Source organism: Protopterus annectens, chromosome 7.part0 (assembly GCF_019279795.1).
Source record: "Protopterus annectens isolate FY-2018-M chromosome 7.part0, PAN1.0, whole genome shotgun sequence".
NCBI lineage: Eukaryota > Metazoa > Chordata > Ceratodontiformes > Protopteridae > Protopterus > Protopterus annectens.
Window position 1 is genome coordinate 279,008,471 of NC_056739.1, and position 27,814 is coordinate 279,036,284.

General features: G+C 41.0%; 1 protein-coding gene across 6 annotated transcripts in view; it reads right to left on the reverse strand.

Moving 5' to 3' along the window:
• Positions 1-27,814, reverse strand: part of TFEB (transcription factor EB) — a 1,305,476-nt gene that overhangs the window by 54,587 nt on the left and 1,223,075 nt on the right. For all 6 annotated transcript variants that reach the window (XM_044076758.1, XM_044076756.1, XM_044076757.1 and 3 more), the window contains one exon: positions 3,473-3,590. In XM_044076758.1, coding sequence (XP_043932693.1) covers positions 3,473-3,590 — 118 coding nt within the window. The remainder of the gene's footprint in view (positions 1-3,472; positions 3,591-27,814) is intronic.

Below are 27,814 nucleotides of genomic sequence, written 5' to 3' on the forward strand. Positions count from 1 at the left end.
GTACAGATTTCTACAACAAGGAATTTGAGAGGCATGGCCTTAACCATTGTGACAGTGTCAGGTCCTATCCAACTTGTGAGGATCTCTGATCACAGCCACTGCTTTACTGGACTGACAGTAGTTAGGAGGAATTTGGGGACCCCACCACACACACAGAAAGGAGATCTATATAGGACTTTCACTCCTCTCGAATCTCCCCTGCCTCTTCCACCCAACCAGCAGTCCTCCTGCATAAGGCCACTATTCAAATTCAGGTAACTACAGAAAACCTATCCCTTGCACTAGTAAATCAGTTAGTATATTATTTTTAAAAGACTCACCCATCTGTTTAAAGAGTTACTGGCTATGAGACAGAGTTTTGCATTGTTTTAAACAAAATGTGAAATATTATGGCCTTAGAAAAAATTTTTAAAAAGCATTTAATAGAATCCTGCAAATGGAGCAGAACACTAACTGCAGGTTTTCTGTTTGTCATGGTAACAGTTTTCTTTACAGAGGATGTATATTTAAGATATGCATTTAATCTGCTTGCTTGTTCAAAATAGCAGTTGGCATATAGTATTTGGAAAGTAGGCTTAGTTTGCTTGCAAAATCTATAAATTTTATTTTTTCATTACTATAAATTGGGGATCTTATATAAAGTGAAAAAGTGATGCTGACTTTCTAGTTTATGTACAGTGATATTTCTAATGGTTTACCTTCATGTGTGCGTTTTGCACAAGGGCAAACAGCAGATGTCCGAAAGGATGTTTAAACAGAAAAAGGTTTGAATGTGCAATGAGCGAATGCACAGTGACAATCGCTCATTGCAGATTCGGCATTTTGGGGTGGATTGCACTATAGTGGGGATCGGAAAATGGTCCCTTTCCCCACTGTAGTGAAATCTTAGAGTTAGAATATTAAAGTAGGGGGATGTAGGGGGTGCAGCTCCCCACATGGGGGGGTGCAGGGGGACTTGCCCCCCTGCTTTACACTTCATTACATTTTCTTTTCGACATTTATGTTCAAAAATCAGCAAATCTGCTTTTCGATTTGCTGATTTTCGAACATTGGAAACTGTCGCGGTTTTGATTTTTGTTGTTACGATTCGCTCATATGAGCAATCGCACTTATATGTCTCACCGTTGTAAAGGTAAACAATTTCTAACACAGTATATAACTCATCTCGTACCTTCAAGCTCATCACAGACCCTTTATGTGTAGCAATATCACAAACTATGTAACTTTTAACATAGATACCCCTTGGCTGCTAGAGTATACAGGGATTTTATAGCCCTTTACCCTACTGGTAAACATGCACCTCTTATGTCCAAGTGCTTCATACCATTTGCCTAATTATATACCTCATAATGGCTATGGTTTATACCTTCAACTGTCTGTTGTACTCTGCTTTCCACAATTATCTCACATACACTGTCCCAGAGTACATCATACAGCATGTACTTTGTGTTTCATCACATATTTTTCTAATTTCGGCTTCATAAAAAGTTGGTACGTGTCCCACTTGCTATTAAATGCCAGGGAAACAAAACTTGTGGTATTCTCCACAAAAATTACCTAGAAGCAATTTACAAAGTTTAAAATCACATCACTAAAACACATACCAATAGAATAAGTATTTCATGCCAAACTTATAGGAGTCCTTACTGACTAAAACCTAGAGTTTGACCATCATACAGACCATGTCATATCTAAAATAAACAAAAAGCTTGGTTTGTTATATCAGTCTTTGACATAAATAAACAGGTCATTGAGTGCAAGTAACAGCTGACAAAATCTTACTTCTGGCCATCTACATGACTTGAGAATTTTAACTAATATACCCAAAACACATCCACAAAGACTAGAACACAGCTGTAAAAACGCAACTAAATCTACAGCAATTCTGACAAAACAAGCATATCTTTGTATAGCACTGAAACCAAACAAACATTCCTTAATAAAAAAAACCTGCTTCCCTACAAGACCTTCAAGATTCTCTGGTAAATATAATCTAAACTTACCTGGATTGGTATATTCAGTTTACATTGTTAGACAATGAAACACTATCCCATCACTTGCAATATGAAAATCTAGCACAAAAACATTTCTAATAAAGCTAATATTTAATGACATTCTAGGCTAAACAGATACACTTATAGTAATATGTTTTTTTTTCCTCATTTTCAGTCCCTGTCAGTCATAAGCCCTCTCCTGGCCCAATCAGCCCACTCATTCCTCATCAATGGGGAGAAAGTCACCCAGAAGGGGGCATCATTTAGAGTGACACTAGGACTAGTTAATTTTTATTTTCTACTAAGTTTTTCTCATCAGCTCTATCCATGCACACCTGGCAAGAACTTGGGAGAAGCATGCCATGGACGGTCTAAAAACAACATCCCTCAGTTTTTGAGGAGTGTTCTCTCCAAGCAGCCCCCCCTTCCAGTGCAATACAAGTGGTGGTTTTCCCTGGTTTACTCCACCACCCAGTGCGCCTCTGAGTGCTCTCTAACCCCTTCCACCCCCCCCAAAAAAAATTGGCAAGTAGGCCACACCCCTTCACTACCCCCCACCTGGCTCCTCCAAGTACTAGAGTGGCTAATTGAACCCAAAGTCACTGGGGTCACTGTCAGACTCCATTCCTCTGTATCATGGAGCCAGGTTAGTAATGTAATTTGTTACCCACAACAATTACCCATAACACTATCTTAGCAAGAATATCCACACTCTCGCTCACTCTCTTATGAGTCGCATCTGGGACCTAGAGCAGACCACCACTACTCACAAAGCTTTTAAGGCAAAGGAGGAAATGGAAGTAGGCTGCCAGGTCTTTCTTCCGTGTCACACCACACTCACTCCTTATAATACAACTTTTTCATTGCACAGTCTGAAACCCTTTCCCATTGCACAATACTTGCATGTACTCAATGTCTATTTTTGTCCATCTATTCTAAGAACTGGCATTTCTTAATCTCCAGTCAGTACTAACTGCAGGGTTGACTTCACATGGCAACTCATCCATTCATTCATTTATTTTATTTTTTTTTAGACAGTATCCCATTGTTATTTGTGATTGCCAGTTAAGCAGAACACAACTCTAGATTATGTTAATGAGTATATATTTTTCTTAATACAGTTTCATTTCTTCAATAACAGTGGTGTTGATTTGTATGTCAATTGAATAATTCTGTAGTACAATTGTATAAACCCTATACTTCTACAGTTTGAAACTGCAGCTTTTGTCCCCAGACCACCACTGAAAAGGAGCTCAGCTGGCCTATCCCAGTTAACAAATTCAAATAAAAATACATTTCCAGTATACCCATGCACAACTATAATGTGCTTTTGTTGCAAAATGACTTTAGTAAATCTAGCATCTTAACGTGCCTACCATATACTTTACAAGAAAAATACTTCACAGGCTTTGTACGAAGAATTATAAACTACCACCACTAAAATGCACACATGTACTCAGAGACATACTAGTTCTCACCTGTTAGTTCTTGCTTGACATCAAGTGTTGTTGGACAGGACCTGCTTGTGAGCCCAAAAGGAGGACAGGATAGCCGAGGGTCACTGTACACATCTAAATGGTTACTTGTCATTGGCAGCTAAAAGAATAGTTTAAAATGAGAAAAGTTATTAGCACATTCTTTTCATCAGTACAACATTCAGACTTTGTTACAGTTTGCCTTGTCTACATATTATTTTGTTTGATGTCCCTACCTTCTTGAATAGTGAGGTACCAGGGAGAGGAGTGCTGTGAAGGGTGTCACCTCACTTCTACACAGGGCATTTCCTTCAAGTATCCTCAACCCCCCCCCCCCCGCAGTAAAGTAGCTGCTTCTTCAGTCTCTGCCTAAGAAACCACACTGCCCATTGTGCCTCCAAGTCCATGTAACCCCCTTCCTCCTCTCCAGGAGAGGTGCTCAGGCCACACCCTTTCATTCCTTCCCCTCTCTGCCTGGGCCGATAATCTATCCCCGAGTGCCTGGGTCACAGACAGGGTTTTGTCCATCTGTGCCATGGAGCCAAGCTCTGTGTACATGTGTTTTAGTGCATACACAAACTGTTCCTTTCACACACCTGCAGCTTAACATCATTTAGAGCACATTCGTTTTGAAGAGTTATACAAGATCCAGTTGGGTATGCCATTCTAAGGCTGTATCAGTCTCAATGAAGAGGTACTTTTAATGTCTCACATCCGACCTGTTTGCAGTGAGACAGAAAATGGAGAAGAAGCCCGGAATGAGTAGAGTCCAACTGGCATTCCTAGACTTGGAGAAAGCATATGACAAGTTCCCAAGAAAGCTGATTTGGGCACTCTTGCAATAGTTCATAGTCCCAGAATCATTGGTAGAATTGGTGGTGGTTATGTACTGCACAAGGATCAAACAACACGCTTCTGTACAAAGTAATCAGACTCACAGAGAAGTTCCCTAGTGGGAGTGGGCTACATCATGGCTCAGGTCTAAACCCACTGCTGTTCATACTGGTAATGGACTACATCTGGAAACAGGCTGGAGGGGGCAGATTTACAAAGCTGCCAGAGTGGCAGGAAATAAGGCAATGGAATGCAAAACTGAATGTACATGAGATGAAACTAAGTGCAGACAAGACAACTGTCATAGCAACAAATGGGGAAATAATTAGAAGCTGAAATTTGAGATAGAAGGGAAATAGTTGAACAGGTTAACAATTCAACCATCTGGGCTAGGTAGCTGGAGCAGGACGGGTGGTTGAACAGAAGAGAAGTCTGACTGAGGAGTTCAGCTAGAATCAAAGTAACTGCAACCAACTGTCAAGAATGCCATGGGTTTTATGTGACAGAAGAATGCCAAAGAAGCTGAGAAGTGTACAAAATAGTGTTGCTACCAGTACTTCTATGTGATATAGAAAACGGGGCAGGTGAAGGCACAGCAGATGAGGAAGGTGGAGGTCATGGAGATGAAGTGCATAAGATGGGTGCTTGGATCCACACTGTGGGGCAGATGAGGTGATGACAGCAGAACACAAGCTAAAGTAGCTCCAACTGCAGAGAAGGTCAAAGGGAAAAGATTACGGTGGTTTAGGCACATGTGAAGAAAAGCAGTAGATGATTTGGTGAAGAAAATTTGGGAAAGACAGGAAGAAGGCAAGAGGAAACAAGGGCATGCAGCACAAGAGAAGACATGCAACAGTCAGGCATGACTGTTGGAAAAGACAGAACAGTAGCAGTAAATCAAGAGGGGTGGAGACAGCTGACACAACAGCCCAAGTCATGCAGAAAATGGGGGGACAAAGAGGACTGATGATGATGAGCAAGAGAAGGGGGGTGACTAACTTTTCTTTGAATCTCTGCTTACTTGGAAATTACGTTCCCAACTTTCACTATCCACTGAAATTACTTTAGCTAATAGCATAACTATGCCAATTGCCCAAAACGTTTCATTATGTCCTGCATTAGAAAGTGGAACAGCCCCAAGTCTTCTGGTTTACTACGTCTGTGGTCCTGTGCTACTTTACTGCAGTATAAAATCCATCAAATGCGGTCTCAGGAACTGCAAATATTAATCCAGGGATAGTAGGAAAAGTCCTTCTTCTAAAGACTAGAACCCAGCTCCTCCTGCTATAGAACCAAGTAGGGATTACCTCAGTGTCACTGCTCAACAGAGGCACAGCAAAATAATGGGTATAGTTGCAGATAGCCTAGTATGAACCTATGAACCTATGAACCTACTAGTAGTGCTATTGGAAAGCTAGCCCTTAACAATGCACAGGGTTAGTAACAGTAGACATGACTACAGTCATCAAAGCTGGTTACAACTTTTCCACCCACACTGTCCAGCCACAGGCTTCCCACATTTAGCTATCCTTTAACAATGTACTGAGTAATTATTGCTAGGCAAAATTATATTCCCCAGAAATTATTTTCCTAATCGCCCTCACCATAGCTTTAAATATCTGCCCACTTCTAGGTTGTTATGAAAATCCATCATTTTGTACTTTACATATTAATTAAACCACCATCTTTCATTCTATTTCTACAACTTGTTGAAATCTTATTATAAATTACCCCACTCATTGTCCAAGTTGTTGCCATCTGCAAACAAGTTAATGATTTTCCTCATGTCTTGAATTATTTTCATGTAAAAAAGAAGCCCTGCCCCACAGATGGGGTGTGTAATATTCAAGATGCAAACACAATGGAATTAAACAACACCTCAAACTGTGCACAAAGCTTTTGAGACAAACTATTTTTCAGTGCTTTCAACAAAATACAATAGACTCCATCACTTCTTAAATATTCATTCTTTTAGAGTTATTACAACTATCAATAAGAATGATGGAGTAGGTGAAGTATTAAATGCTGAATATAGAATATACTGAATTTGCTTTTGCTGCTTGTTCTTAAAAGTGCTCAATTGCATTTATTCTGCTGCATTTATTACTGCTTGTTAGTAGTCTGATTAAATTGTAACTGTTATTTTAAGCCTCTTAGTTTTGGTTTAAGGACTTGGGCTTCAGACCAGTTATTTTACATTAAGACAGCTTGTGATCTACACTCTTGTGGGAGGAGAGAATAGCCTCTGCTCTTCTCAGCTGGGAATTGCTGGGTAAAGGCTTACTGTGCCTGTTGTTCTAAGTGTCTTTTGTTCTGGTTTAAGCATTTGGGTTCCAAACTAGTTATTTTACACTAGGAAGATTTGTGGTCTAAACTCTTGTGGCAGGAGAGGATAACCTACACCCTTCTAAGCTGTGAATTGTTGGTTGAATGCTCATTGTGTCTGTTATTCTGAACTTGTGTTAGCTCTGGTTTAAGCACTTGGGACTCCAAACTAGTTATTTTACATTAGGAGGACTGAGGTCTAAGCTCTTGTGACAGGAAAATGTGGCTTACACTCTTATAAGCTGGGAATTGCTGGTTGAAGGTCTACTGTGTCTGTTATTCTGAAAGTGTCTTAGTTCTGACGTAAGCACTTGGGCTCCAAAAGCAGTTGTTTTACATTAGGAGGGATTGTGGTCTAGACTCTTGTAGTGGGAGAGTGTTGCCTACACCCTTCTAAGCTGGAAATTGCTGGTGAATTGCTGCTTTATTTGAACTGTTTATTTTGTTTTGTTTTGTTTGTTGCTGTTGCAACTGTGATTTTATGCACTTTGAATTTCTAACACTTCTGCATTTTATAGCACAGGCCAGATTCAGACTTGTTGAATCTAGACTATTTGGTATCACTTGAGTATTAAAACCAGCTCTTCACTATGATACTGAAAGATCTGAGGCATCCTTTGCTTCCAACTAACTACAAGTGCCTGTTTTTGCTCTTATATTGTACTTTTAATTTGTATTTGCATTCTACTGTTTGTCTGAATTGTGTAAACTGTTTTTGCCACATTTTACTGCATCCTGTACTAGTTCAGCTGTAGCATAGCCAAGTTCCAGGTTTTCTGTTTCTGGATCTGTTTTGTAACTTCTGAGCATCAAATTCAAGCCATTTTTGTTGGTGAAGGCCCTTCTGCAACATTGTGGGAGGAGAATGCTGTCTGGGTCCCATCTAATTGAGGGTGAGTGGACTAGAACTCAGAGAGAGAGCATCCTTATAAGCTTGTTTGAGTTAAAAGGGTTATTTCTTGTTTTATTTAAGTTCCAGGTCTGTGCTTGTTTTGCGTGTACCACACCATCATGCACTGGTATGTAGCAGTGGTTACTGTTGGTGGTTATTGACACAAACATTTTGCTTGTTAAATTTTCCCTTAGCACATTGCTTGTGGTTCTCTGGAGGTTTTTCTCAGCCCTGCTCTGTTGTCAGGGAGAATACTAAAGCTAGCCTCAGAGGTACCAATAAACCTCTCACTCACTAGCCATTCCTAAGTGTGACCGTTTTTCCTGACCACATAAATTTACTTAACATTACGGCTGGACAATGTCCCACAGTTTCTCTAGCCAGCTTGGTCAACATGGGCATCCTGAGGCAGTGTAGCAAATGCCTCATGTTCACCGACAATCTCCTACTCCTAGTCCACAAAACAACATGTGAGAGATGCAACTGTATTAAAAACCTTAAATCCATGCTCTCTCACACACCAGTCAGTACATATGACAATGAGCAGGTTGTCAGCATGCACACCTCACCTCCTACTCCACCCAAACACACATCACACATACCTATATATGCGGAGGTCCTCACCAAAAACATGATTAAACAACAGAGACCTCCCAAACACAAACAAAAGCACGCTGCACATAATACTTCCTCTGCAGAACACAATACATAATAACTCATAGACCAATGTCTCACCTGTCAAGGCCTTAAAGCAAAACACAAACCAAACATATTAGTCATAGGTGATTCCATTGTGAGACAGACAGATGTCCCTCTCACCAGGCTGGGTAAGGAAAAGGTCATGGTCAGCTGTCTGTCAGGTGCTAGGATCTGCCATATCACACATGCAGTCAAGTCTCTCAACAACAGGTACTGTTTATAACTCCATTATAGTCCTTGTTGTGAATGACTTGACACGTACCTCTCTGGACTATATGAAGAGAGACATGATTCAGGTCTTGGACTGTGTCTCGGACAGGTATGTCCCTAGCCTTAAGCAGCATTTTACCTTCACCTACGACGATGCCTCACTACAAACAGAAAATGATTGACTTAAATAATTGGCTTAGTTTCTGATGTTGTTCTAAGGAGATTCAGCATCTGTCAGCCTGGGAAGACATGATCAACAGACCTCGATGCTTTGCCAGAGATGGTCTTCATCTATCACCCCTTAGATTTTGGCTACTAGCTAAGGCTCTTGCCACCCCCACAGTGCCTTTTTAGGCAGTGTCTCAAGGACAAAAGTTTTGATGTACAAACACCATCTAAAAACAACCTCAAGGTTATACTGCTAAATGCTAGGAGTCTTAACATGAAACTGCACTCATTGAAAGCAGTCCTCACCTTAGAAAACACAGACATTTGTGCAGTTACAGAGACCTGGTTCAAGGCTGTGGACAGCGCCGCAGCCATACCAGGTTACACCTCCTTCCACATGTTCAGACCACAAACTGAAGGCATGAAAACTAAAGGAGGAGGTTTATCAATATTCATTAAAAATAAATACACTTCCAGATTGGTTAAACAGTAGGATTCCCTGGGGATACCTCAGGTGCAATTAACTGTTGGTAGGACACCTAAAGTCACTGCCAGCTACAGGGCCCCCCTCCATTAATCAGGACACCCACTCTGCCCATTTGGCTCTACTTGAGTCTATCAAGATATATCCGAACACCATGGTGTTTGGTGACTAACTACCCATCCACTGACTGGGTAAATTACTTGTGCTCAAACTCACTTGTCCAAAGGTTCCTTAACTTCATTAACTCCAATTTCCTGGACTAGCCGGTTGACACCCTCACAAGGGGTGCCAATATCCTGGATTTGGTGCTTACCAATACAGGGGCCTACTGTAGCACCTCCACTATGACATCTTCCTTGGTGAGATCTGACCACAAATCAGTCTCATTCGAAGTAACTATCACACCAGACCCCCCCCCCAGCAGCAATTAAACTAAAAATCTTCTCCAAAGCAGATTACGACCTCTTACTGGATGGTATATGTGATGCCCGTGCACTGGCCCAGCAATCAAGGAGCCTCAATCCTCACCACTAACACCAGTGAGGGGCGTCCATATAGGGAAAAGGATAATAGACTCACACAGTAAAATACAATTTCCCTTAAGAGCACACAGAGATCACAAACAGTCTGGGGCTGGTTTCTCCCTTTCTCTCCAGGTCCCAAATAAGACTCCCCACTGGCGCAGCTATAGGTTCCAGATCTCAGCCTAGTGGGCAAACTAAAACCTCCAGCACCCTCTCTGTCCAACCAGTGCTTTGTGTCCCTACCCAAGTAGCTGACACACACACACACAGATAAAAGTTATATACAACCACACAGACACTCCTGGAGAAGGCTGGCACAGGTTCTCCAGCTCTGCCCCATTTAACGAGACTATACAGTAGAAATCACTGCCACCACCCAGCTAATATTTATCAGCTACTCAAAGGCACTTATGAAAGTGTGTCCAATTATACTGTTGTTGTGTCTTTCGGCTTATCTCGGTTAGGGGTCGCCACAGCAGAACTCCGGTTCGCTAATGTTTGGTAGTGGATTTTTATATGCCGAGTTACCAGCCCTGACGCACAACCTTCAACGAAGGCACGCCCATTCACGCATGCCTCCACACAGAAGACGCTCTAGATGAGAATCAAACATGACAACGTCTTGCTGTGAGGCGACAACGCTACCGCATTATCCAAATGGCAAGTGCAACCGAACAGTCAAGACTTATTTAGAATGACTTGGTACAGTATCACTATATACATGCAATGTACTCTTAGAGCTTAAATTATCTCTACACAAAACAGCCACAATTAAAAGGTTTAAAAAATATTTAATAATAAATAAAAAAAAAAACACAAGACAATACTTCTTACTACACAGTGCCAGTCAAGAGTTCAGAGATCACAGAGAAATACTTAAAATAATACAGTAGAAAAGTTCTGACATCAACACAGCAAATCACTTCATCTAATCTTCCTAATTCCTAGCTATATGTTAGAGAAAACACAGTTCTAAAATCCTACTTACATAAAGAGACAGGCAGTGATGAGTTGGATGTCCTCAAGACAAATGCTCTAATGCTCTCATTCTTTCTGTCCTTAAATTGATAACACAGTACCACTGATGCATTTCAGATTACATCATTTCTTTCTGGTTCCCAGGCTAACAGACTCTCAGAGGTTAATACCCATTTTGATCTTGCAGCTGGTCAGGAAGCCAGAACAATAAAAGAAATTATACATGCAAATTCTAGCCATTAACTCTGGCCTCAAAACAATAGGCAAAATGCCTTTATCTAGACATCTTGGCTCAGAGTTTTGACATCAAATAATTGACTTATCAGCTTTGTTACAGCAGAGTGCAGTGTTGTTACATTTCTGCAGTTCCACATTTAACACCATTTTTTGCCATTTAGGAGAACAAGCCTGTGGCTTATATTAATATTTACAAATGACAGAATTATCTACAAAATTATATATGGCTAGGCTGGCAGCCTTCACCTATCTTCACAGTATAAATAGCTTCACTGCACTTCCCCCCTCAGATGGAATTGGAAACTATGCAGAGTTCTACATTAATGCTTTATACAGATGCCTGTATAACTGCATTGACTCAGTCATACCTGATAGTACCATAACAAGCTCCTCAAGGAAGAGCAAACATGCCTGGTTGGCAACTGCCATTAACAGGGTTTACAATAAGATGAAGAAATTCTTATCTAAGAGTAAGAGGGAGCAAACCATAACACTTCTCCTCAGCTTAAACAAGCAAATAAGACTTCCTGCGAGGACATCCAAAGCAAAGTACGAATCCAAATTAGCTTTCTCAGCTAAGGACAACCATAAGGCATTCTTTAGTTGCATCCATAACCTAAAAGAAAAGGCCCAGATTTGTGCCGAACTGGTAGTTAATGATACCACATATACTGAGCATGTGGACATAGCTATCCTGTTGACTGACAGGCTCTGTGAAAATTTCACTCCCCTGTCCCCACCACACGTACCCCATAACATCCCTACCACCTGTTCCCTAACCTTGCATCTCTAAACAGCAGGTTATAAATACCCTCTCCAAGGTCAGCATCTATGGGACCTGATAGCATCCCAGGCTGTGTCTTACATGAGCTCCAACAAGAATTAGCAATACCATTGGGTACTCTTTTCAATCATAATCTAAGCACTGACTTTGTCTCAGCTGAATGGAAAAAGTACAGTTGTGTACACTTACCATAAATGTAGATGTTTGAGTGTATTCACTGTTGCAGTCATTACATTTGGGGTAATCTGCTGGCAGGTTGCCCTCAGTCAGCCTGAATAAGTTTTGGGTCCTGCGTCAGTTGCTGACTCCTCTTCCATGATGTCAGGTCATCAGGGGTATAAAACATGCAGCAGACACCATTTTATTCAGTTTTTCTTGCCCCAGATGTCAGGTGCCCCCCAAATGGGGAGCAAATATATATATATAAATAAACAGTAAATATATAAATGCACTTTTAGAAAAAAACTTTACCTTCAACTAAAAGCAAATACACCACAAAGGCTTTTGAGTATAGTGAAGGAAAGAAAAGGTATAGAATGGGGGATGGTGGGTGGGTAACCCGGACTGCAATAGTGAATACACTCGAACATCTACATTTATGGTAAGTGTACACAACTGTACTATGTTCTTCATGTTTCACTGTTGCAGTCATTACATTTGGGTAGAATCCCAAAGCTATGAATGGGAGGATGGAACTAAACAGCATTAGGAGCGGCTATAAGGCCCTGCAGGACTGCAGTGGCAAAGTCTGCCCTGGATTTGGAGAAGAGAGGTAAATGGTAATGCTTTGTGAAGGTATGAACAGAGCTCCAAGTAGCAGCTTCTAGAATGTCTTTGGTTGGGACCCCTCTGAGAAAAGCTGCTGAAGCAGAGGCAGCCCTGGTGGAATGTAATCTGATCCCCTTGGGCACAGGTTTACCATAGTGCAAATAGTAGAAACGAATGCAGTGGCTTATCCACTTAGAAATGGTCTGTTTTGATATAGCTTTCCCCTCTGACCCTGCAGCAAATGCCACCAGTAGTTGCTTGGACTTTCTTGGAGATTTGGTCCTGTTTCAGTAGAATCTTAGTTGTCTGTGTACATCCAATGAATGCAGAATCCGCTCCCCTTGTTCTGCGGATTTAGGAAAAATGTTGGCAGGTGAATGGTCTGGTTAAGAGCCACACTGGATACCACCTTAGGCATAAAAGAAGGATTGGTCCTGAGGGCCACCCTGTCCGGGTAAAATATAATGAAAGGCTCCACTGCCATGAGAGCCTGTAGTTCTGAAACCCTTCTTGCTGAAGTGACTGCCAAAAGAAAAGCTGTTTTCCAAGATAGAAATTTTATATCCGCAGTAGCTGCTGGTTCAAAAGGAGGCAGGGTGAGTATTTCCAGCACAAAATTGAGGTCCCATGCAGGAGTTGGTGCTCTCCTGGGAGGCCTTAAATTTTTGGCCCTCTAAGATACTGTTTAAGCAGTGGATGAGAAAAGAGGGGAGGCTCTGTGTTGTAATGAGACAAAATGGAAGAGACATGGATTTTTATTGAAGAAAAAGATAAGCCCTTGTCAAGCATCTCAGTTAAGTATTGTAAAATTTGAGGAATATTGGGCTTTGCTGTGTCTATTCCTTGTGCTTGGTTCCAAGCACAAAATCTTTTCCATTTATCAGCATAAGATTTTCTAGTACTAGGCCTTCTGGCCTCCAAAATGACATCCATCACAGATTTACTGAGAGGTGTGGTTTGAATAATTAGTTGATTAGCCATGCTGCAAGATTCAGAGTTTGGAGCTGAGTGTGCAGAATTTGATAGTTCTGCTGAGACAGTAGATGAGGTATTTGAGGCAAGTACCATGGAGGAAGGTGTGACATGTTCCTTAGAAGTGGGTACCAGTGCTGGCGAGGCCAGTCCGGAGCAATTAGGATCATTTTTGTTTTTTTCCTGTCTGACTTTTAGTAAGACCTTGGAGAATAGAGGCAGAGGGGGAAAGGCATAGACTGATAGGTTTTTTCCAGCTGAAGGATAGAGAATCTACTTTCCATGCTTTTTTTTTGATGAGTTCTTGTGCAGAATTTGTTCAACTGATAATTTTGGGGAGAGACAAATAAATCTATGTCTGGGCTCCCCCATTTCTGTGTTAACATGCTGAAAATTTGTGGATCCAGTTTCCATTCGTGCGGGTCCATAAGATTTCTGCTTAGGTCGTCTGCCAGGGTATTTTGCTTTCCTGGCAGGAATTGAGCTTGGAGATGTATTTGGTAAGTCAATGCTGTGTTCCACAAGGCCATGGCTAGTCTGCAAAGGGGGTAGAAATGTGTAACCCCCTTGCTTGTTTATGTACCACATAACTGTGGTGTTGTCCGTCTTTATCAGTAGTTGTCCTGGATGAAGTAAGTCCTTGAAGGCTCTCAGAGTATTCTGAACAGCTAGCATTTCTTTCTGGTTGATATACAGATGCATTTGGTTTGGGCTCCATTTGTCCTGAATGCATTTCCCTGCCAGGTGGGCCCCCCAAGCATAGTCTGATGTGTCTGTAGTCGGGGTTTGGGTGGCAGGGGGTAGAGTGAATGACAGTCCCTTGTTTTGGTGACATGTCTCTGCCCACCAAAGAAACTCCTGTTGTAGGCAGGGAATGAGAGGAATCATTGTTTCCAGGCTGTGACGATGTTGACTCCATAAACTTTTTAGGTACCACTGAAGTTTCCTCATATGCAGTCTCGCATATGGAATTAGTAGAAGGCAGGATGCCATGAACCCCAAAGCCTGCAGAATTTGTCTTGCAGATAACTGGGTTTTTGTTGCCATTTGTTTGAAATATGTTGTCAGTTGCCTTTGTTTGTCTGGCGTGAGGTAAGCCATCTGGGCAGTTGTATTCAAGCTTGCACCCAGGATTGTAATTATTTGAGAGGGTACCAGTTGTGATTTCTTTTCATTTATGGTGTACCCTAGGCATGCGAGAAGCCTTTTTACAAATGCCAGATGCTGAAGAAGAGTGTCCTTGTCCTCTGCTTGAATGAGACAATCGTCCAGATAAGAATAAATTTGAATGTTTCTTTTTCTGCAGAATGAAATTACAGGTGCCAGCCACTTTGTAAAGACCCAGGGCGCAGTAGATAAGCCAAAGGGCAGTGCAGAGAATTGGTAATGCAAAAAAACTGCTTTGAAGTGGAGGTATCTTCTGCATGATTCCCTTATTGGGATATGTAGGTATGCCACTTTTAAGTCTAGAGTTACTAACCAAGCATTCTTGCCTAGCATAGGCAGTAGCTGCTGTAAAGTCAGCATTTTGAATTTTGGAATGTCCAGGAACGTGTTCAGAATTGATAAATCCAGTATTGAATGCAATGAATTGTCTTTTCTGGGTACCAGGAAAAGTCTTGAATAAAAACCTTGTCCTTTTTCCTTTTCTGGTACCAGTTGAATAGTCCCCATATCCATGAAGGACATGACTTGTTTCTGGGCCTCTGCCCAATGGTTTTGTGGCAGATCCGGCCATCCGTTTGGAATTGGCAAAGTATGGAAATTAAATTTGTACCCCTGGGATACTATGTTTAATACCCACTTGTCCTGGGTAATTAACTGCCAATTTTGAGCATGAAGTGCTAGTTTTCCCCCCAAGGGGGCTGCCAAAAGATAAGTGCTTGGAGATGGTAGAGGAAAGTCATTGAGACTGCTTACTGTAGGGTTGTGCTTTGTTTCCTCCAGATTTGGAGGTGGAGGCACCCCATTGCTTTGACCTGTAAGAACCCTGTGATTGATATCTGGAGCCTTTTGAGCATCTGGGTTTGCCCTGAGTGGCTCTGTTGGTCAGAGGAAAGGACCAGTTTTTAGAAGGCCAGTGCCTACTGAACCTGGGTGGCTTCACTTGCAAGAAATCTTTTACAGTTTGCATAGATTTAGCTTTGTCTTCCATTTTCTTTAAAACCTCTTCTGCCTTATTACCAAACAGAGTATCATGCTGCAAAGGGACATCCAACAATTTAGCTTTAACATGATCAGGCAGATTTTGCTCTTTGAGCCAGGCATGCCTTCTAATCACAGATCCAGTAATGGTGGCCCGGCAAGAGGCTTCCAAGGAATCAAAACCACAAAGAAAAGTATGCTTTCCAACCTGTTCTGCTGAATGCAATAAATCCTGTAACTCTATTTTCCACACAATCAGAAATCAGCATCATTTTCTGTTTCAGTAAGCCCATAACATGCTGTTGATATTTAAGCATATGAAACTGGCAGTTTAAAGCCCCAATTGCCAAGGTTGCAGACGTATAAACCTTCTTACCCCATCTATCCAGCGCCCTGGAATCTCTATCAGAAGGGGTAGGATTTTTGGCTGTAGAAACCTTTACACCCTTGGGACCCTGAGAAATAGTCTCAGGATCAGCAGCAGGATTTTTGAAAAGAAATTTGTGGGAGCCAGGAACCCTGTAATATCTGTAATACCGGAGGTATTGCCAAAGGCCTATGCTGAGGAAGAAGGAGGAAATCCCTAAGCCTCTTTTTTGATTCAGAGAAGTCCTGACTCTCCCAGTGAAAATGTTCCCTTAAAGTAAGCAAAGTCTCTTCAAAAGAGTAATCCTCAGGAGGAGATGCAGATGGGATGGATTCCTCTGCATCAGAATCCTCATAGGGTGGAATAGAAAATTCCTGATCAGAAGAGGAATCAGAAGAAATGTAAACCTGATCTGAAGATTCATAATCAGTGCCTTGCCTAGGCCTCTTAGCAGGGGGGGGGGGGACCCCTGATCAAGGGAATTAAATCCTCAGCCATTTTGATCATCTGTTTTTTAGGCATTGGGGCCAGAGCATGTGGCTCATGTGTCAGTTTTTTAGACACAGAAGTTGTTTTTGACCTTGTTTTTGTTGCTGGCGTCGGTTTAATATAAAAATGTTGAGGCCTGAAAACACCCTCAGAAGCCGGTGCCTGCTCAGTGGCTCTGGACCCATCCAAGGGAGAGACATCCACGGGTTCAATACTCTGAGAATCTCGCGGCATACCAGACTCCGAATGGGTCTCGGTAGAGGCCTGCGAATCAAAAGTAGCGGGTATCAGGGGTTGCGAAAGTGCCTCACTGAGTACCGGCGAACTGGGGACTGGCTTAGGAAAAGCTTCGTCGATTTTGGACTTCGACTGTCTGTCTCTGTCTTTTTTCTTGTGTTTTTTGTGAACTCCGGTAGTCGGATTGCTAACCAATGACATTTCAGGATAGTTAAATCTTTAACCAAAATATTTTGAAGCAAAAATATACTGATGCTTAATAGTGCGTTGGTTAAATCTAGCACAAAACCGACAGCAAAGCATGTTGTGATCAGGGCCTAGGCAAGTAATACAGTACAAATGAAAATCTTTATGAGGTATTTGCTTCTCACAAGTAATGCAATTATTAACTTTTACTGACATCGGTAAGGAGCAAGAAAAAGTTTCCCCAACGGGGTACTTAGATTTAGTTTGAAGACTTCGGTTCTGAAACTCGAATACGAAAATTTCAGGAGTCGGCCGAACGGCACTTGCGAACTGCTTCTGCTTCGGGCACCACGCGGCAAGAAAGACTGAATAGAATGGCACTGGCTGCATGTTTTATACCCCTGATGACCTCACGTCATGGAAGAGGAGACAGCAACCGATGCAGGACCCAAGACTTTGTTATTCAGGTCGACTGAGGGCAACCTGCCAGCAGATTACCCCAAATGTAATGACTGCAACAGTGAAACACAAAGAACATCGTACAGTGTCATTCCCTTGCACAAAGTTGGTGCTTCTACTGACCTCGGGAACTATAGACCTATTAGCCTGACTAGCCTTATCTGCAAGACTATGGAGCAAATTGTCATGGAGCTTATCAACAAAGATATAGGTAATATCCAAACATTTGACACTACTCAGTTTGGATTTGTCAAAGGGAGATCATGCTTGTTAAACCTGGTGGACTTCTTTAAGACAGTCACCAAGGCCCGGATGAGGGGAAATCTGTGCATACAGCCTACCTAGACTTAGCCAAGGCTTTTGATACTATCCCCACTGAGGCATCATTGACAGACTCACCCAGCTACGTATCAACCCTTATAACATTGGATGGGTTGCTAACTGGCTCACTGATAGAACCCATATAGTCAAACTAAGGGAATCCACCTACAACAGCAGACCTGTAACCAGTGGTGTTCCACAGGGAATCTGTCCTGGCACCTCTACTGTTTGGAACCTAGTTTTCCAAAGTACAAGCTAAAAACTAAAGGTCTGGGCATGACAAAGTTTGCTGATGACTGCAAACTGGGAGCGGTCATAGAACCTCCAAATAATATCAACATCTTACAGAGGGTCTTACACAAACAAATGAATGGTGCCAAAGACATGGCCTTACTCAGTGCAAAAAAAAAAGTATCATCATCCCTTTTGGTAAGCCTGATGTTCCTAACTACCACATCAATAGCAACACCCTAGGTACGCACTCAGTGGTGAGAGACCTGGGCACACATGTTAACCGTAACCTTACCTTTGACCATGTCTCCACAGTAGTAAGAAGAGCATTCTATACTGCTCATCTCATAAGTAAGGGCATTGCCTCCAGAAAAAAAAGAAGTTATAACCTCCCTGTACTCTTCCCTCATCAGCCCAGTAATTGAGTACAACAGCCCCTTTTGGTATGTACCTTTCCAAGCACCTGCAGCAAATGGAGAGACCACAAAGGTTCCTCCCAAGGAAAATTCAAGGTCTTCAGCATCTGTCCTATGTGGATCATCTGAAATCACTGTCATTTTATTTTGTTATATACAGACTACTCAGAGGTGATCTCTGCCTTGCATATAAAGCAATCTCTGACCCTGCTTTATTTGAAAAGCTACATATCCGCAAGTCAAATGGTACATGGGTTACTCATTCTAAAAACGTTAACCTAGTATGTGACATTAATAGAACCTGCTGGAGGGACAGATTTGTCTCCCAGAGGTTATCACACCTTTGGAACAGATGCCCACTTCATGTTAAACAGAGCACCTCATTGGCCATCTTCAAAACGCAATCTGCACGATTGAATGGGTAATCATAAAATCGTCCCAGGGGTTCAACCTGTGAACCTTCTGGGACAGGTGCAATAGGTGCTGATCATGGAAATAAGGCTAGAACTTAGCTAGACTGTAAGGTCCCTAGGGCCATTATCCTAGTAACTTCCTATGATCCTATATAAATGGATTAATTATTTTCAAGCAGATGCTCATACAGGGTTAAATGAGGCTGTTAGCATTAAACCTGTTTTAAAGAAGAGATCCTTATATATTTAATTATTTCATCATTTAATTGTCTGATTTATTTTGGCTGCTTTCTGATTGGTTAATATTTGCTATCTGTGATATTTAAGAAGTGACTGAGTCTATTGTAGTTTGTTGAAAGCATTGAAAAATAGTTTTGTCTCAAAAGCTTTGCTGAAACAATACCATATATATATATATATATATATATATATATATATATATATATATATATATTTTTTTTTTTTTTTTTTACACAGTTTGAGGCGGTGTTGAATTCCATTGTGTTTGCATCTTGATTTTTTTAGTTGGAACTGTTTTGTTATTTGGGAACCAATTTCTTTGAATTGTATGGTTTGGTGTGTAGTATTCACAGACAAGGAAGATGGACTACTAGAACACCTGCTATGCATTCCTACACATACCATTTAAATAAATACCAGTTTAACTTTTTAACCTGTCAAGCTCAACCAACTTAAATTAGGAAAAAAATAAGCCACTCCAGTGATATTAAAGGACAAAGCCCTGACTATGACCCAAGTGATCTAGGATAAATTAGCATCCTTGGTGACTGAAAGAGGGGCAGGGAGGGATGGCCGTACCCATCCTGGGGTGGTGAAGGTAATGCATGGGCATCTCCAGATGACAATCCCTGGTGGATGCTGGGGATGTCACCAGAGGAGATGTTGTCAATGGGGTCCAGTGGTGCTTAGCTAAGCTGCCATGGAAACATGGTGAGTCACTGCAGATCTCATACTGCATGTCACTCAGGACCATACCATGTTGCCACAGTGGGGAAATGGGTTAGGCCAAAAGTAAGACCCCCCCGATGGAAGCTCAGGCATGCTGAGCCCTGTTGCCTGTGATTGGTGACCTGCTCCAGCAGTTACTGGAATAAGTCAGGGAGGCATGGAGTAGCAGGTTGACCAACATGGATTAGGGATTAGGGATGAGGGCTGGGCTGGTAATAGGTTCATAGGTAAGTACAGGCTAGCTGCCTATGTGGGTCATTTAAGCCTAGCCAATTTCCTTTGGTGAGAATTAAACCCTGTACTGCTTATCTGTGAAGTAAACACCTTAACCATTCTAATGAAGCAAAAGCAAAAACTAGGAAAACAGATTCTGTATACAACATGGCAAGAGAAAAAAACTGTGTTCATATATCTCTTTATAAGATTGTGTCTTTCGGCTTTTCCCGGTTAGGGGTCGCCATAGCGGAACTCCGGTCCGCTAATGAGTGGCAGTAGATTTTTATGTGCTGGCTTGCCGGGCCTAATGCACAACCTTCAATGAAGGAACGCCCATTCACGCATGTCGACACACAGAAGACGCTCTGAGAATCGAACTGGCAACATCTAACTGTGAGGCAACAATGCTACCGCAGCACCACCACCGCAGTATATAATGGTTTTAAATATAAACATAGTAACGTAAAATATACTACACTCCTCTGATGCTTACATGGAGAAAATGTGACCGATTTAAAACACTGCAGTCACTTATGCAGATGGTGACACACTGTTATGATTTTATAAAAATATTGAAAAATACTACGGACCTTCATTAGCATGATTTACTCATTTCCAAATGCATCTGACCGTTTAGAATAAGCTATATCTGGAGGGGGGGGGGGGCTATATACTAAAGTCTGTGAGGTCCCATAGATTGCATTTTGAAATGTAAAAAATGTTGAACCTTTGTACACTTATTATGGAATTTTTGTTGATGTTTTGACAATATTCATGGATGCAGCCGAGCAACTACTGAGTTAAGTGCAACAATGCATTTATGTCCGTTATTTCTAATTCATTTAGGCCATGTTTTAACAAAAAGCTTCATTAAACAATGCACCACAGTACAAATAAAGTTAGTGTATCACTCTGTATCGTCACCTTATGGATGAATTGCATCTGTAGACTTTAATGTATTTAAAGGTGGTGCTTCCATTAAAGTCTATGGGCACACACCTGAAGCTTTCTGTATGCTGAAGTCGCAGCTTACTGTTTACCATCAATGGGAACAGCAGAGGAAAAAACACAAATTTCTGAGAAACATTTTCTGCTCATAATCACTTTTACAGATAGAAACGTGCACGGACAGTGCATTTTTTTGAAGATGCAGCCTCAGAGGGAATTCTGTAAATTTAATGTATTAAAAAAAAACAACTTTGTAAAATTATAGGTTCATGGGTGTAAACTAGGCTCTTAAAAGCCTAGCTGTGCTACCCAAATGTGACCCACAGATTTGAATTGTACAGCTGTTGATTTACTTACTGCCTCTGTCCATCAGAGACACAGGGGCCAGGACCAGGGGTTAATTTCCAAATAGCCATCCATTGGTCCAAGTTGTGCTTAAACAGGGATAGGGAGGAACTCTACTTCACATGGATGGGTATTCCCTAAGAAACAGAGCCGTCTCTCAAACATGTTCTATTTATGTTGCAAGCAAAATGTAAGTCTTTTCATCTAGTAGCTCTGATGCTGTTTGTTTTGCCGATGTGCAAAAGGTTCATCAAAAACAAGGTCCAGGGATGCCTTGTATGCCATGTAAAGATCGCCTCTCAGAAGTCTGTGTGACATTGAGTGAAGAGATGGGGCTTTCAGGTGATCAGTGTAGGACATTGTGTTTACTCCCTGTATTCTTTTTGTATGTAAATTTTGCAGACATTCCAATTGTTGCATGTGTCTGGTCAGGTATATACCGAAGGGAGCATTAGACGCTATGATGGGTCTCATAAGAGCAGAGTAAAGTGGTAAGATGACATCTCTGAACCTAGATGCCATGCCCTTGCTTATAAGCGGAGCACCAGAGATGGATTTTCTTACTACCTTGGAATCACGTTAGTCAAAGGCTAGGTTACTATCTACATGAGTTCCCAGATCCCTGACTAGTGAATCAACTTTTAGGGGTATTGTATTGATGAAGTAGTTACCTGGAGTAGTAGACTTCTAAAACCTACTGTAACGCATTTCTTGGTACTGAGTTTTAAGACATGGATTTGGTACCAAATATTGGTGTGTATTAGACCTTTCTGAAGAGTGTTCTCGTCTTGGGGGATTCAGTGACTGCTCCCAATTTGCAAACATCTGCAAACTTAGTTAGGCAAAGACCTTTGACAATGGCTATGACATCTGAGAAGTAGATGTCAAAGAGGATTGGGCCCAGCACAGAGCCCTGGGAGACTTCACTGGTGACTGGCCTCTTTGCGCAGATGACCTCACCAATTCAGCCTCCTGGATCCTAACAGTGAGCTAGCTAGCTATAGAGCATGTTATAAAGGGGTATATACCTAGTTCTGTAAGTTTGTTGATCATGCCTGAGTGGGACATCGTATTAAATGCTTTAAGCAGATCTAGGTACAAATTATGCATCGTTTCCCCTCCTCCGTTGCCTTTGTGACCTTTTAATAGAAGCCCACCAGATTCAGTAAACATGACCTTCCTTTGACAAAGCCAAACTGGGATGGGTCCAGTGCGTGGAGATCTCCTATGTCCTTGTTGATAATTTCCATGATAATTCTTTCCATGGGTTTGCAAATAAGACTTGTCAAACTAATGGGTCTATAATTTCCAGGATATGTTGATGGCTCCCCCTTATGAATGGAGATGACTGTCACAATCCTCCATTTATGTGGCACAAAGCCTGTTTTAAGATTATACTTAAATAATGACCCCAAGGGGTTCTGAATAATGACCCCAGGGGTTCTGATAAGTCATATTTTAGACTGTTCAGGAGACATCCTGGGATGTTATCTGGGCCCACTGAAGCAGTGTCCTAGGAGTTGAGTGCAGCCAGTACATGTTTCCTAGTTAAAGTTGGAGAGGTTATGTTTGAGGGTATCTTTGATGGAATGGTTGGGGTGACAGGGAGTTAAACTTTGAACTGAATTTGTCCATTAATAGGTTTGCTGTATTGGTGAATGCAGCTCCATTAACCACCAGTTCAGCACATTGTTCTGTGCTGTCCTGAAGTTTTCTGACGTAGCTGTAGAAAGCCTTATGGTTATCCTTCATTTGGGATGCTATCTTAACCTCAATGCTTGGCTTTTTTTGACCTAATTAGAGCTCTTAATTGCTCATTTATTTTGATGAGAGAGTTTCTATCATTATGGGAATTACCCCTCCTGATTTTTGCCATAATCTGTTTTCCTTTTGTTGCATATCCGGTTTAATTTGGGAAGGGCACCAGGGCGGTTTGTTTCTGAGGCTAGTCCTGGCTTGCTTCTGGTAGGTACAGCAGCCTCTACACAGCCAGTGACATTGGCTATACAGAGTTTCTGAGAGCAATTCAGGATAGACTGCTGTGTTCTCCGGGTTAAGAGGGGTACTGAATTTTGGCAATCCATCACTTAATAAAAGGCTATTTTCCTTATAGGAATTCCCAATACTGGTTTTAAAATGGGATTACAGAGTTTGTTTTGATTTTAAAGGAGCTTTATGGTCAGACTTTACCAGGGAGAATGAGACATGGGGGGTGCAGTATTCTCCCCTATCTATAAGCACGAGGTCCAGTACACTGGAATGTCTAATGGGCATATTCGATATTTGGTCAACGGTGTTTGTATTGACAAAGTCCAGGAATCTCTATGCTTGTAGCTTTCAGGCCATGTAAGATTCCCAGTCTATAGAGAGGTAATTGAATTCTCCCATAAGCAGGGTTTTAGGTTGGATGGTAAATGCCTCCAGTAGGTATAAGTATGCATTGTGAGCTTCTTGGGGCATGTTAGGTGACCTATAGTCTGGGGCAAAGGCTAGGACTCCAAGCTTTGCTGAGCTCCTGGAAAATGAGCAGGAGACAATATGTAGAAAAGGAGACTGACTCAAGAGCAATACTGGTTTGCTGGGAGGGCACTTAGTATCATGGATGTGTGGAAAACAATGGGTGGGAAGAGTACATAAACAGCTTACACAACAGGCAATAGCAACGAAAGAGTGGCGGGGAGGGACGGACTCTCAAAATCAGATTATCATGATGGGTGGAGGGATCCAGAGACAAAACCTTATGAAACAGCAACAAACTGGAGAGAGGGTTGGGAAGAACAAGCAAGCTAGCTACAGAGACATCCAATTAAATAAAGTCAATAATGGAGCTCTTTCAGAAACTTTAGCATAATGTGTTAGTTGGGGAGGGCGTAGAAACAGAATGCAACTTTAAGCAGGGAAAAGATGAGCAGAATATAAAAGCACTGAAGTACAAATTGGAGCAGAGACAATTCTCTCACTACAGTTTAAGGCACCAGACTACTCAGAAATTTACCAGTAACACTGTTTATGAAAAAATGCAATAATACATGACTTAAGGCACAGATCTGGTAAGAGTATCACACAGTTCTGCCACAATTGTGAATTAAACTACAAGACTATGGGCCCAGCAGGTTTTAAAATACTCACACAGCTTTTACAAGTAATTCTACTTATTGAAAGAGAAGTGCAGAACAATGTATAAACACAATCTTCCCACAACTGCTAATTAAAATACAAGACAAAGGTCACAGAGCAAACTAAAAAATGTAAACAGCTGAACAGAGCAGAAAAGTACAAAGTAGTATTACCACACATGTCACTATAAGTACAACTTAAATATTTAAGCAGAATTTAAATAATTAAAATAATTTTATTTATTTATTTGCAGTTTATTTTTCCGGATAGTCCATTGGGCCACAAGGAGCCCATTTTTAAAGGAGTCCTGGAGAGAAAAGCTTGATAAAAATACAAATACATAGTACACATTGCACATATACATTACAGATTATCTCATAGGAATACAAAGTAAATATGATAAGAAAAGGTTAACAATGATAGACTACATCAGTATAGTTCATTAAACAGGAATAAATACTTTTTTTTTTTTTTTTTACAAAAGTAGCATAGGGTAACTGTTAAGTAGGAACCAAAAAACACTGAAGGCAACAGAGGACAGACTCAAAGGTGAGTGTAAAACAGTTTAATCCACGCTTTCGTCAGTCAGACTTCTTCAAAAATACAAACTTTAGTAAAACTTCCAGGTATATATACATACATCTATATACATACACGTTTCACACATACACGCCCACTGGATCTTTAATTACATCAATTCAAAAAACAATTAAACAATAAAATGTAAAGTGTAAGAGTTACAATTTATTGTTTGTTTTTTGAATTGATGTAATTAAAGATCCAGTGGGCGTATATGTGTGAAGGGTATATGTATATATGCCTGGAAGTTTTACTAAAGTTTGTATTTCTGAAGAAGTCTGACTGCTGACGAAAGTGTGAATTAAACTGTTTTACGCTCATCTTTGAGGCTGTCCTCTGTTGCCTTTAGTGTTTTTTGGTTCTTGTATTTTTTTTCTGCACTAATTGTTGTTTTTTTGGTTGGTCTGTGTCTTGCTCTTTTAAGGTGTGTGCTCTAGAGGACAACCTTTTGGATCTGACTTTGCATCCAGTCATGGACAGGCAACATTCTATGATGGCAGCTTTTGTCTCTGAACTTGGTAATATACAGAAATCTTCATCTGCTTTAACCAGAAAACTGTATCAAATTGAACCCTCTGTTAGGGGGAGAAGGTCTGCTTTTGTTAATGATTCACCTGAAGATAATTTACATGCAGACTGTGTAAAAAGGGCTTACTAGTTCTAACAAAGAAATGTTATATAAGGATGTCTCAGCAGCTTTGAACTTTACATCTGACCCTTTTGCCTTAATTAGGTAGTTCTGACAGCTCAGTTGAGAATTCCACCACTGAAAATACTGTTATTACCGATCAGTTGTTTGAGATGGAAAAGGGTTTCAAAAAATACAGAACTTGTAGTGGAAAACAAATATTTTGACCGTTGCATCTTGTCCAAGATAGTTCCGAAGGGTCTCAGGTTTTTCAAGGCTCCAAATGGAGTTGATCAAGATGACCCGTTTTTTGAGGAACTAACTACTTTTTTCAACAATGCTGGTTTGGATTTTCTGGTTGTTGATCCAGCACAACAATAAACTTATTGACCAACTAAAAGTGGATTTGGAGGAACTGGACAACAACATTAAAGGGAAATTAACGGGTCAAAACAGTCACTTCAAAGACTATCAATTGGTCTTAGAAGCTGTTGACAAATATGTATATTTAATAGTGCAAAGAAAGCTTAGAAAAACTGACCGTGACATCAAAGCTTATAACAGCGGTCAAGCATTCTCTGCTAATTTTTCTACAAAACAGCCCTTAAATGCTCGTAATTTCAATGAGGGTTTTAATAAGACTTACAGTTCTGCAGTTGAAAGCACTAATGTTTCTTTAAGTTTTGGTTAAAAAAGGAACTACTAGCGGAGCCAAAGTATCAGGACTATGCATCATCGAGGAGGTGGTGCTAATGACGCTGCTGCTTCGCCGATGCCCGGGACACCTACTATGAACAGTTCTAGTATTAGTTCTGGTAACAATAAAGAAAGGACTAATTCAAAAAATGGCAGAGGTTCGAACAAAGCTCCGGGATTCAAGCAGGGTTGAGGCAGGAGTCGTTTATGGAAACAATGAATGTTTTGGACTTTGATGGGAGTTTAGACAGTAAAATTTACAACTTGACTGATTTTGAGTTGTCTGACTCTCAAAAGCACTTGTTGGGGCTGGGTTTAAACTTTATCCCCAGTAAACGAGCAAATTTAGCTAACACTTTATTAGAATTGAAATTATATACCAGAAAACCAAATTTTTCATATATATAATGAAAAATGTTGACTTATGACCTGTTCCCTTCATTAAAAAGCCTTCTGTTTTTAATCCTTCTTTACGTAGTACTTCAAAAGTTTTTGAAGCTTTCTGTATGAAAGACATATGAATGCTGTTGAACAAAAAACCCGTTTGTCCATATTATAATTTGAATAGAGAAGATAGGAAAGTGTTAACTGAGCTTATGAATAGGCATGATTTGAGGTTTATGAAGGTCGACAAGGGGGGTGGGTTGGTAGTGATGTCTACAGAGGATTACAACAGAGCAATGGAAGTTATTTTAAGTAACGCAGATGAATACTGTGAAGTTAACTACAACTCTATTAAGAGTAGTTACAGGTTTATTAATTATGCACTGTATGACTTTTCATGAATGGTGGTCTGACATCTGAGGTATATGATTTTCTTATGGTCAATTGTCCGAGAGTAGGTGTACTCTTCGGAATACCCAAGATTCATAAAAGCCTCACTAACCCCCCCCCCCCCTTTTGGCCTATTGTTTCTTCCTCTGGAAGTGTTACTGATAATATTTCTTTATACTTAGACAAGTTATTGAACCCTTTGGTTCAAAAGTTACCTTCATAAATCAGGGATTCATGGTCATTTCTAAACCAAGTGAGGTTGTTCAGTTTGAGTGACAAAGGTGTTAACATTAGGGAGAGTAGTAATGAGTGTGTTGAGCAGATGGAAAGAGTACTTTGAGGGGCTGATGAATAAAGAGAATGAGAGGGAGAGAAGGTTGAATGATGTGCCAGATAGTGAATCATGAAGTGCAATGGATTAGCAAGGAGGAAGTAAGGATAGCAATGAAGAGGATGAAGAATGGAAAGGCTGTTGGTCCAGATGACATACCTGCGGAAGCATGGAGGTGTTTAGGAGAAATGGCAGTGTAGTTTTTAACCAGAGTGTTTAATGAAATTTTGGAAAGTGAGAGGATGCCTGAGGAGTGGAGAAAAAGTGTTTGGTACCTATTTTTAAGAATAAGGGTAATGTGCAGAACTATAGTAACTACAGAGGGATAAAACTGATCAGTCACAGCATGAAGTTATGGGAAAGAGTAGTGGAAGCTAGGTTAAGAAGGGAGGTGATGATTAGTGATCAGCAGTATGGTTTCATGCCAGGAAAGAGCACTACACATGTGATGTTTGCTCTGAGAGTGGTGATGGAGAAGTACAGAGAAGGTCAGAAGGAGTTGCATTGTGTCTTTGTGGACTTAGAGAAAGCATATAACAGGGTGCCCAGAGAGAAGTTGTGGTATTGTATATGAGGAAGTCGGGAGTGGCACAGAAGTGTGTA